Raw genomic sequence first — 12,618 nt, 5'->3', positions numbered from 1 at the left:
CTGAAATCATTCAGGGAAGAGTGAGGAGAAAAAAACAAAAAGAGAACCCTAAGCAGGCTTTTGGAGAACATCAGTTTTGTGAGACTGGAGGAGACAGAGAGGAAAGAAGAACCAGGGTGGGGAAATGGCTTTACGGAAGCAAAGAGAGGAAAGAGTATCGTGGTCAATTAGGTCAAACGCTACGGAGGTTAGTTAGGATGACGACAACACAGTTGGCAGATTAGACGTTTGGGGTCACTGACGACCTTTATGGAGGGAAGGTAGCCGAGCGATCACAGAGGGGTAAGAAGTGCCTGGAGTGTGAGGACATGGACGTGGTCAGCAGAGAGTAATTTTTCTGAAACACGTGTGAGATTCTTCATCTCCTTTGCAAATAACACTAGAAGTTTTATCATTAACCCTCACTCTTAATTATATATGGGTTCACACTTCTGATTTCAATGAGAAACCCACTCAGCAGGGTGGAGCTGTGAGTTGAGTTGAGGCCCGCTCTGCTCTGCCTGTGCATTTGAGCACAGAATCCCAGGAGGCAGAGAATCCCAAATGCAAGCCGGCTCCCAGGTTGTTATGAAGGTGCGAGTGTCAGGGTGGAATGACCGGACGGACTTAGTCACAGCGCGTCAGTGGGATGTGTAACCCATCAGTGGGCATGGGGTGCATAGGCCTCGTTTTGTGTGTGTGCCCAGGGCCTGCCCATGTCAAGGGTGCAGGGTCCCTCAACCATGCTCCTGACATGGGCAGGCAGCCTGTCTTCTCTCTAGAGGTTTATAGGGACACAGAGTATCCTGTTCCTCATTCATCCTCATACCCTTCTTAGGACATCTTCTTCCTTAAGTTCAGTTCCCTTAAGGCACAGGATGCGGCAAGTTAGAAAGATCTTTCTGTTGATACGGGGACGGCTGCTGACGGGGACAGAGCCTGAAGTCGGATCTCAGCCAGGGGCTTGCACTCTCCAGCCCATCCTAGGAGAGGTCTGGATTGGGCCCCAAAGACGATGGGATGGAGAAGACAGGACGGATGGCTGAGTGAGCGACAGCTCCGTCTCCCGCCTCGCTCACCAAAGAACCCGGGGTGGGGATGGGGTTGGGGGTATCGGGGAGAAGTCTCCACAAGGCAGCCTGCCCAGGATACCTCCCTGCTGCCTCGGCAGGCAGAGCGGGAGCCCAGGGCAGCAGGGATCATGCTGCTGCTCCTCCCAGCTCTCTGGGGATCCCGGCTCTCCTGGGTCCCCGCCTCAGGGAGGCGTGTCTTGCGAGGCCTGAGCAGAGTGCAGGCCCCTTGGCCCCTGGAGCTGCTGGCAGGGCCCCTGGTGAAGACTCCAGAGGGGAAACTCTGGCCTGCCGATTGGCCTGAGGAGGCGTCCCTGCGATGAAGGATGAAGTGGGAGAAAAGGGAGGGAGGGAGACAAGAGGGACCCAGGACGCCATCTGTGGGGGCCCGCCATGGGGTTGTGTCTTGGCGCTCAGCGCTGTCTTGCTCTCCAGACTCGGATGTTTTCTCTGCTTCTGGGGGGAGGGTGGGCCTCCTCCCCCGTCTTCACTGGACTCGGGGAGGGGCACTTTCTCCTATGGCATGTCCCTCCACTGCTTTCCCCTGCCTTTGAGGATAAAAGCCAGTGAGGGCAGTCTGCTACCCAGTTGTAGCTAATTTCCAGTCACACAGGGCGCTCCCCACTCCTGTATCACCAGGAACCCGTTTACCGTCTAATGAGAGGCACTGATGGGCTATGGGAGTCAGGTCTGTTCTCACCACCCCCCCCGTCATCAGGCAAGTGGAGTCCAGGTAGCCATCCAGTCACTGGGCATCGAGTGGGCAGAAGGGCCAGGACGTGGGGCTTGAGGGAGCCGGCTCAAGGCCCAGGCACGGCTGAGAGCCTGGCTGCATAGGAGGAACCAGCCAGCACCCTGGGCAGGGCGGGAGGGTGGCTGGCAGGAAGCCACTCCAGGGGACGAAGCCCACCTCTGCGGGAGCTAAGTGATGTTGGCCACTGACAAGCGAAAACCAAGCCAGAGGACTCTAAGTCACCGATAATAAATATGGGGGCAAGAAACCAGTCACTGGATCCAGACTCTGGGCCACAGGCAGCACCCTCAGCCCATCACTCCCGGGTGGTGGTGGTGGTTTGGTCACCAAGTCGTGTCTGACTCTTTGCAACCCCACAGATTGTAGCCCACCAGGCTCCTCTGTCCATGGGATTCTCCAGGCAAGAGAACTGGAGTGGGTTGCCATTTCCTTCTCCAGGGGAATCTTCCCGACCCCAGGATCGAACCCGAGTCTCCTGTATTGCAGGCAGATTCTTTGCCAACTGAGCTAGAGGGAAGCCCACCACTCCCTGGGCTGAAGGAAAAATTCCAGTATGGTAGCTTGACCTCACAGTGACCAGGACCACCCGCCCCCCCTACCCCCACCCCCCTGGTGGACTGCCTGGGCCTTCAGGCACACAGATCAGGGCGTGGTCCAGCTTGAGACATTCCCTCTGAAAGCCCCAGCTATTGGGGTGGTGAGTTGATGGAGTAAAGGGCAGGAAGGTAGCTCTGCGTCCCCAGCCCAGCCCTGTCCATCAGCCCCACACACCTCTTCCTGTGTAGGGCCACCTCCCTAGGTAATACCTGGGGAGAGTGGAGAGAAGCGGGCTGGTCCTGGGAGAGGACTTGGGAGCCAGGAGTGGCTTCGTGGGCTTCCCTTGGGGCTGCAGATGTCACATGTCAGGCCCTTCTGGCACCTTCCAGTCAGCTTGCCTTTCCTCCCCACTCCAGGATGTCAGCACCATGGACAGGACCCAAGCCCAGAACTGGGGAGATGAGGTCTGTTCAGGGTTCAGGCCAGTTGGAGCAAGATGGTGATGATTTCTCCACTGGGTGTCACTGCTTCCCCTTGCTCTCCATCACACAGGCTCCGCCTGACTGCAAGGTCAGGACGCGAAGGAGGCCCCTCCCTCTCCGCCAAGTAGGGAACAGGGAAGGAATTATCTGGGTCAGTCCGGAGAAGGCTGGCTGGGAGCCCTGCGATGGCTTTTTAGTCTTTGATGCTACTTAGCAGGCAGGACCCCACTTGACCTCAGCGGTAAGATTAGGGTTGGCTGCACTCACTGCCCTGCGGAAAACATCCTCGGAGGGCTCAAGGGTTCCGTGAGGCCCTGGCCAGTCCCACTGGCGTTGAAAGTGTGCTGGCCCACCCTCAGGGACTCCAGATTGCAGCACTGCCTCCCCAGGGACAGAACAGCACAGTGCGGCCTGTTAGCTGACACCCCACTCAGCACTGGGGCCCAGAGAGTGGCCTGAGCCTGCCTGGGTGATGTCAGAGCTGAAAGGAGAAAGGCAGTGGCCTGGGCCCTGGGGCTTGTTAGAAGGACTCAGAGGAAATGCCAGAACTAAGAGAACTCATGTCCAAGAGAACAGCCCTCCAGTCCTGCAGAAGTCATATTTCTGAGCAGAAAAACCCACAGGCATTTCTATCACAGAGCATCCCAAATGATCTCTGACGTCACTTGGCAGTTCCCACTGTGCCCAAGTTGGGATGTGTGCCTGTTTCGTCTTCATTGGCCAGGCCTAGAGCTGAGTGAGGGGCTTCCCAGGTGGCACTAGAGGTAAAGAACCCACCTACCAAAGTAGGAGACATAAGAGACAAGGGTTTGATCCCTGGATGGGGAAGATCCCCTGGAGGAGGGCATGGCAGCCCACTCCAGTATTCTTGCCTGGAGAATCCCATGGACAGAGAAGCCTGGCAGGCTACAGTCCACAGGGTCACAAAGAGTCAGACATGACTGAAGGGACTTTGCATGGATGCAGAGCTGAGTGAAGCAATTTCTGTATGTCTATGCCAGGAAACAATTATGGAAGAAAGTGTGTCATCAAGTGTAAAATCAGCCAAAGTGCCATCCGCTGGGACTATGACCTGGTTTCACCCCCAACAGAGCCATCCTTTGAATGGCTATGGGAGCCGCTTCAATGGGGACACGCAGGACAACAGAAGAGAGAGCAGGCAGGCGTGTAACCTCTGCGCCTTCAGCCCCACCCCCTCCAGTCCTCACTGCACAACCTCCCCCATCCCTCCCTGAACTGACAAGATCCGACAGGACATCTTTCTTGTTCCTCCAAAATCCATTTTGTTGGATTTTTTTTCATTCAAGTCATCTAAAGGGCTAAGGGCACAAATTGCGTTCCCAGAGTGGTCACTGGCCTGAGAACACTTTTCTAAGCTAATTACTGGAGGTGTGATGACGGTCCAGAGTGCCAGGCTGTTTCCGTGTTGGGGAGCAGGATACTGTGTTCCTGTTGCATGAAAACAACTCCTTTTGGGTCCAGGAGACAATGGGGGTCAGGGCTTCACTGCCAGAAGGGTGCCTGGAGAGGCTGCTGGTCGCCATGTCTGAGGCAGGAGGGAAGGTCAGGCCTGAGTGACAGGTCCCTCAAGAGGCTCTTACACAAGGGTTCTCCTGGCCTGCGTCCTAGTTTATTCAAATGCTCCTGCCATGACTTGGTCATTTTATGCCACTCTACTTCTGATTTGCCAGGCTTCTGAGCCTCCACGTACGTTTTTAGAGTGTCTGGTTTAAGCCTAAAAATATTTGGCGGGGGGTGGCTTGTGGTATATGGGATCTTAGTTCCTTGACCAGGGATTGAACCCATGTCCCCTCAGTGGAAGCATGGAGTCCTAACTACTGGACCCTCAGGGAAGTCCTTCAGCCTAAAATTTAACATGCCTGCCCCAGACACCTACTTTTAATGAAAGAGGCTGCTTGCTTCTCAAAAACTAATAAACAGGCCAGGTTAGTGGAGAGGAGAGTTTGCTTTATTTCAGATGCCAGCAACTGGTGGGGAGCAGGGGGCGGATATCTGTGCAAAAGCCAGCTCCACCCTTACCCCCTAAAAAGCAGGGGTGAAAGCTTTTATAGACAGAGTGTTTCATGCAGAAACAGCACCGTCATCTCTAACAGTCATCTTCAAATCGGTCATCAGTGGTCTGACCAGCATCATCTTGGTTGTTTTAGGTACAATTAACCTTCAGTTCCAGGGTCCATTTGTTCCCATTTCTTTGTGGCCAATTCTCAGAATTGTGGCAGCTCATGTCCTGGGTACAGTCTGGTCACCATGTGGTTAAATTCTGCACCTTGTGTTCTAGTACCTATAAGACAGCTCCCAGGATATGGCTCAGAATATTATCTACAGCCCTTGAGAAATAACTCAAAGTCCTTGACTATGCTTAATGACTACATTTTTTATTATTTAGTCTCCTTTGACTGTTCTCCTTTGTTTTTATATGTTCTCATTTCTCTGATTAAGTTATTCTTTCACTAAAGTTTTTCCATTGACAAAAGGCAGGCAGAGGACATGGTGGGGGGAGTGGCAAGGACCATCGGATCCCGCTCTGTTTCACTGCCATTGAAGCTACTATTACAATGCCTTTTGATTTCTACCTGCCCTGCTCCATCATTTCAAGTTCATCATCCTTCCCCTGCCCCCCATCCTCCAAACACACACTCACAGCATCCACCAGAGACCCTCTGGTCAATGAGGGTGTCTTGGCCACTGAAGTCATTTCTCCCAGACTGTCTTAGGAGAAGTGTGCTTGACTTGATGACTCTGGACCTCTTAGACCCCCTCTGGGGACTTCTGAACCTACCCCTCAAATTCTTCTGAGTGTCGGTCCAGGGAGTGGCATTGCTCAGGAAACTTGTTCACATCTCCAGCAGCAATCAGAGTGGCTTTGAGATTTTTCCAGGACATCAGACACAGGGTGGATGAGGGTCTAGCCCTCTGCACTTTCCTGATCCTGGGAAAGAAAAAAAAGTCAAAGCTGAAACCAGACAGTATCAGAAGGAGGGTGTGTAGACTTATGCAGGTGTGTGCAAGTTTCCTGAAAAGAAACTTCCGTGAGACACGGACCTGACTACACCTCCAAGTTCAGCCTGGGTGGCTCACTCTTCAGTCACCCTCAACAGAACAGCCCTCTCCCACACCCCCCTCCTGTTTATAGTTTTCAGAGCTGTTGACACAATCCTTTAATAGCTTCCTTTTCCTCCTCCTCCACAAAGCCACCTTGCTAAGCCTGATTGTGCTGCTGCTATGTTGGGGGTGGGAGTTGGGGTGAGGGGCAGGGATCTTAGTTCCCCATCCAGGGTTTGAACCCACGCCCTTGGCAGTGAGAGCGCAAAGTCATAACCTCCGGACCACCAGGAGGTTCCCTGTGCTTCTGCTTTGGTGTCAGCAGCTGTGTCCCACCCCCACTTCCCAGCCCTCTACACACCTTGCTCCAACCCAGAGCAGATCTGAGGGAAGGAAGGAAACAGACATCAGTAAGGACTGACCTTTGTGACTGTCCAGTTGGATCCCAGGCCAAAAGCCAAGTGACCAAGAAGTAGGTGATTCAAGCCCCAGGGCCGTCCTGAGCCGTCTAGCAGCCACTCTCCCCTTTGATCTCTGGTGCTTTCTCTCCCTCCTATCTCAGCTCCAACATCAGTCTATTTTGTCCCACCAAAGTGCAAAACTTGTTTAGAAAGGATGGCAAAGACAAGTTCTATTTCAGACTCTCACTTCTCTCTCCCCAAATTCTCCCATGGTCCTTCTCCATGGGCCCTTTTCATGGAAGAAATGTCATTACAAAGGTGTAGTGTATGTGCTCAGTTGCTCGGTTGTGTCCAACTATTTGCTTCCCTGTGGGCTGTTGCTCACCAGGCTCCTCTGTCCGTGGGATTCTCCCATCAAGAATACTAGGTTGGGTTGTCATTTCCCACTCTAGGGGATCTTCCCAACCTAGGGATTGAACCCAAGTCTCCTGCATCTCCTGCATTGGCAGGGAGATTCCTTATCACTGTGCCACCTGGGAAGTCCTCATTACGAAGGGGAAGGTGGCCAATGCAATATCCCTGAGGAGCTGCTCTGGTGAGCAGTGGGCACGTGAGAAACTCCAAACCTCTCCATCCAGGATTGTATCAACTGTGTTTTCTTATTTTCTGGCATCTGGGGCTCACAGAAAGCCTGCCCGGTGGAAGAGGAGGTATTGGAGTCTCCACCTGTTTGTGGACAAAGACCTGGCCCAAGAGTTCAAAGTCACAACTTAATGACTGAGACATACTGAATATGTCTGGATAATGTGATTCAATCCAACTGTTCTTCATGGAGGACCTACCGTTGTGTGCCATTCAGAGTGATGGGGAGTGGTGAGCCATGGGGCTCTGAGAAGGCAAATTGTGAAAGCCATCACAGGCCATGCCAAGGATTCATTTTACTGTAACCTTGGGGCACAGGTGAGTCAGGAAGAGTTTTAAAAAGGAGAATGACAAGACTAGATTTATGTTTTAAGAGTTGACTCAATGAAGTTAGCTTAGATGAAATAAATATTATAAATTTGCCACCCCTGGACAACTGGACACACATGAGATACATTTAGGAGGTGAAGTGGACAGGACTTAGGAAGAACTGCATATGGTGGACTGCGCTCTGGCTTGGGTATTGGAGGACATTAGTGTCCTTCACTGAGATGAGATGTGTGGGCGGAGCAGGTTCTGTCCTTCTCTGGACCTTAGTTTCTTCTATAGTTCTTTCCATATTTCATCATCTAGAATCCTACTTTCCAGAAACATGTCTGCAAGAAGATGAAGGGAAAAAAGGGAGAAGCAATGTTTACCCTGGTGGGCTCTGAAGTCAGCTGCTGATATTTTGCCAGACCGGCATTCAGAGGACTGAGTTCACGTGGATCTTGGTCAGAGCTGGGCAGAAACCACCCATGATGCCCACCTGGTGTGCCTCTCAGGAGAAGCATTTCAACATGTAGCCCAAGCTCTGCTGCTTCTCAGTCTCCTTAGAAATGTTCAACGAGAAGATGGACGCCACGTGCAAAAAGTATTTAGGTCAAACTCCTATCGAGAGAAATTGAGCGAAGAAAAGGCCAGAGGCTAAAGCCACTCTTCTTGTAAAGCAAATCACAAGGGAATTCCACACATGCCAGATGGTCTTAGTCTGTCTGGGCTGTGATAACAGAACTACTATAGACTGAGTGGCTTTAACAACTGTTCTGGAGGCTGAAAGTCCAAGATCAAGGTGCTGGTGGGCTCAGTGTCTGCTGAGGACCTGCTTCCTGGTTCACAGACGGTCATCTTCCTGCTGTGTCCTCACAGGGCAGAAGGGGTGAAGAAATTCTCTGGTGTCTCTTTAATAAGGGCGCTAATTCCATTTATGAGGGCTCCACCCTTACGTCCTAATCACTCCCTCAAAGGCCCCACTTCCAAAGACCATCATGTTGGGCATCAGGATTCAACATATGAATTTGGGGGGAGCACAAGAGCGCAGATCTTAGAAGGTCTCTGGCTCTGGGCTCCCACCCCCCACCCCTCACCGCCATCAACCGAGAGCCGAAGAGCTGCAATGGAGCGCAGTGCCAGGACACCACTGTCTCCAGTATAACACTGGCGATGGTGCGAAGAACGGCCAACCATGGGCACCTCCATGATATCTAGTCCCTGATTTGAGCTCGAAGGTGGAGTGTGGGGAAGACAAACACTCATTCTGCTTTGTCTGTGGCTCACACAACCACAGTTGCTACTCCTGGAGCAATTTTCTACTTGTGTAAAGCATCAGCCCTCCTCCTTAAGGTTTCGATAACAAGGCTGAATTCCTATTAAAAAAAAAAATGTAGAGTGGCCGCGGGTCCCGGCCGTGGGAGCGGACCGGGGACCCGCCGCGCAGCACACTCTCGCCGCCCGCGCGGAAGGTCTCTCTCTCTCTCTTTCCCCGACGCCTGGCACCGCATCCCCGCGCCGACGTGGACCGGCACCCGCGCTCCCCAGTGCGGCCAGGACTCCCGAGCGTGCGCGGGGGGGGGGCTGGAGACGCCGAGCTGCTCACGATGAGGAGGGGAGAGAGGCTCGGGCGGAGCGGCCTCGTCCCGCGGGTCTGAGCGCCCACCCCCGCCGCCGGGACTCCGGCCTCCCTGGGCTTCGGCGATGAGCGCTCGGTGAGCGGCGGCGCCGCGAGTCGTAGACCCGGGACTCCGGGAGGCAATGCTGGCTCGGGGACAGTGACGAAACCCTAAAATGGAGGACTTTTCCACCAGGACCTACGGCACAAGTGGCCTGGACAACAGACCTCTGTTCGGAGAGACGTCTGCCAAGGATCGAATCATCAGTTTAGTTGTTGGCAGCTTAACATCTTTATTGATCCTAGTAACGCTGATTAGTGCTTTTGTTTTCCCTCAACTACCTCCAAAACCGTTGAATATATTTTTTGCTGTCTGCATCTCTTTGAGCAGTATCACTGCCTGCATACTTATCTACTGGTATCAACAAGGAGATTTAGAACCGAAATTTAGAAACCTTATTTACTATATCTTATTTTCTATCATCATGTTATGTATATGTGCGAATCTGTACTTCCATGATGTGGGAAAGTGAGGCTGCCGAGAGATACACTCACCAGGTCTCTTCAAAGCAATACATTTGGACTCGAATAAGAGCTGGATAAGGTATGCTGAAGAGTCTCCTGCAAAACGCTGATACATGATTTTGATGTTAATTGTAAATCTAAATTCCCTCTTGCAGGGGAGACATATCCTATATCACTTTGCTTTTTCTTTAAGGAGCCGATGCTGCACTTAAACATTACCCCTTAAAGCACAAGTCATTTTCACTTTTGAAATTTTTTATATAAAGTAATTGCATGGCACAAGGCTATGTAACAAACAATCTTGCATTTTAAGACAAATATTCTTTTATTTCTGTTAAACTGAATATACAATTATTGTTCCCTAGGCAACCAACTTTTGCTTATAACTACAATTTCACGTTAACAAAACACAGACGGTGAAAAGACAACTTTGATTGTGTAGATCTAATTACAGTAACAAATAAAATAATTTATACAAAAAAAAAATGTAGGTGGGCAAAGAGGAAAAAACATTCATTTTTTATTGTGACCCTTCATTCTACTAGGATGGTAGATGTTCAACCTTTCCAGCTGGGGTTTCCCCCTTTCCTGGAGTTTGTGGCTAAGTTCGGGAGCACATGGGTCATGCCAGGGCTTTAGGAAAGGTCCCATTTGGCCTTGAGTCACTTGTACTCAGGGCTTCCCTGGTGGCTGAGATGGTAAAGAATCTGCCTGCAATGCAGGAGACCCGGGTTCAGTCCCTGGGTCGGGAAGATACCCTGGACAAGGGAATGGCAACCCACTCCAGTATTCTTGCCTGAAGAATTCCATGGACAGAGGAGCCTGGCAGGCTGCAGTCCATGAGGTTGCAAAGAGTCGGACATGACTGAGTGACTAACAGCTGTGCTCAAAGGTGTCCCCGGAGTTGTCTGTTTTCTGGCTTTTCCATGTTCTTCAGTTCACATATGTCCCCATGAGAAGGCCCTCATCATTTCAGGCCATCAGCCATCATGACCACCTCTGATTCTCTGATTTTTTGGCTTGAGGACCCAGGAATTATTCAGTTGCCTCAGTCTCCTGGGAGGGTGCTGCTGGGTCCCTGCCACTTGGACCCATTGTGCAGATGGTCCCTTCAGGGTCTTGCCGTCCTCTTGAGGGACTCTTTCCCCAGGAAGTGGGGTTCAGCCACCTCTTGGAGATCCACAAGGCTCTGACATTTTCCATTTCCGCTCATCATCGACCCCCTCAACTACCTGCAGTGTGAAATCCTTCCCTTTATAAATGGTGAACTTTTATTTTTTAGCCTGAGGAACCCAGTATTATCATTATTTCCAAAATATTATGCTTCCACAGTGCCTTCCTAGTAAGTTTGATGTCCTCACAAAGATGGGGACATTGGCTCTGCCCTGCACAATGAGTGCCTGGCTGTGTGGGTCAGCCACTCCTAGGGTCTCTTGGGGACAGCTAGCTGAGACTGGATACCGGGCAAAGATCTCTTCTCCCTTCCTGGCACCATGCCCGCCCCTCCCTCTCTCCTTCCCATACAGGGGCCCAGCATAACTTTCCTTGAATCTGGATAAGTCTCTGAGTGTCTTCCCTGAAAGCGGGCGTGGGGGTGGGCTTTATTCCCTGGGATCTCAGCTTTAAAGGTAAGCGGTGAATGTGGGTGGCCACCTGCCCCCGGTCTCCAGCTATATCTGCTTCTTCCAGTCCTTGTCCCTGGGTCTCAGCCCTCTGCCATCATACCGGTGTAGAGTCAGCTGGGGGTAGGATTGTGTGGGACCCTCAGCGCTCCTGCCTCTGTGCCCCTGGTCTCCTGAGACCTTCCCAACCACACCTCACTTTCACACTTTCAAATGAGAGTTCACAAGTCTATGGGTCAAACCACCCTTGAAAGGGCAGAAAGTCCTAGAAATACAGCAAAAAGGACACCCATAGGCCCCAAATCCTGAAGAGATCTCTTGAAACGATGCCTCATTTGCTCTGGCTTTCCTAGGAATTCAGAACCCTCCCCAAACTCAGTTTCTGCATTGAACCTGGCCCCCTTCATTGGGTGGGCACCTGGGGCCTCTCCGGTAAAGTGCCCCCCTCCTTTCCCATCTGATGGGCCGTGACCCCTGCCTGGTCCCAGCCAGTCACACCAGGTCTAGTAAATACCCTCAACCCTCAAGGCAGAGAAGGAGGGCTCCTGGAATGGCCCCCTCCCTCTCCAGGAAGAGTGTCTGTTCTAGAAATTCCAAGACTGGCATGTTGTGTTGTGCTCAGTCATATTTGACTCTTTGTGACCCCATTGACTGTGGCCTGTCTGATTCCTCCATCCATGGGATTTCCCAGGTAAGAATACTGACGTGAGTTGCCATTTCCTTCTCCAGGGGATCTTCCTGACCCAGGGATCGAACCCACATCTCTTGCATCTCTATTGGCAGGTGGATTCTTTACTATTGTGCTACTTGGGAAGCCCCAAACCTGGCATTGGGAAGCTTAAAAATTCATTCTCTATGCCTCTCCTTTTCTAATATTTTCTTCTGAATCAAGAGTGAATCTGGTCCACAGACTCTTAACAGCCTGCGTAACTCCCATCTCTGTTCTTCCATTGGCCCTGAATCTGCTGAAAGCATTCAGCATTCCGTGGGACCCTCCCCCGTGCAGCCTGGAGGGTCACTCTGAACTCCGGCCTTGAGCGGCTCCACTGTGACTCTACTCAACTTCCCATGGCTGTGAGTGGATCTCCTTCTGGTCTGTGATCAGTCGCCTCTGCCCGAGGAGTCTAGCCAACTGGGTGAGTTCCCACACTGGAGGGTAGGATTCTCAGTCTGGAAAATCAAGTCTGGAAATTGACCACATTGTTCTAAAACTTGATCAGTTCAGGGCTCCTGCCTGCTTGCCTTAGAGCTGTGTCTTATAGAACAGGCAGAGCATGGGGAGCAGAGAATATGGGCACAGAAAACACGCATTAACAGTGCAAAAATGGGATCTTCTCACTACAGTGAATGTTTATTTCTTGATGAAGGGGGGAGGGCAGCAGGTAATCACCTTCCAGGTGTGTGCTTGATAGGGCATAGAGGTGGAAAGTGCTTCAGCGGGGGCCTAGAGGGCAGGCCCACTCTGTTGTTGGGCTTTCAGTCATGTCCATCTCTTTGAGACCCTATGGACTAAAGCCTACCAGACTCTTCTATCCATGGGATTCTCCAGGAAAGAATCCTGGAGTGAATTGCCATTTCCTCCTCCAGGGGATCTTCCCGACCCAGAGATCAAACCT

General features: G+C 51.8%; 1 protein-coding gene across 1 annotated transcript; it reads left to right on the top strand.

Moving 5' to 3' along the window:
* The first annotated feature begins 8,689 nt into the window (after nt 1-8,689).
* Nucleotides 8,690-9,844, top strand: LOC122438674 (transmembrane protein 243-like). The gene has a single exon (XM_043463787.1). The coding sequence runs from the start codon at nt 9,032-9,034 to the stop codon at nt 9,386-9,388; it is 357 nt and encodes a 118-aa protein (XP_043319722.1). The 5' UTR covers nt 8,690-9,031; the 3' UTR covers nt 9,389-9,844.
* Nucleotides 9,845-12,618: the final 2,774 nt, after the last annotated feature.

The sequence above is a fragment of the Cervus canadensis genome, chromosome 3 (assembly GCF_019320065.1).
Source record: "Cervus canadensis isolate Bull #8, Minnesota chromosome 3, ASM1932006v1, whole genome shotgun sequence".
NCBI lineage: Eukaryota > Metazoa > Chordata > Mammalia > Artiodactyla > Cervidae > Cervus > Cervus canadensis.
The sequence above is the reverse complement of the archived record's forward strand: the minus strand, read 5'-3'. Positions and strand labels throughout refer to the sequence as shown.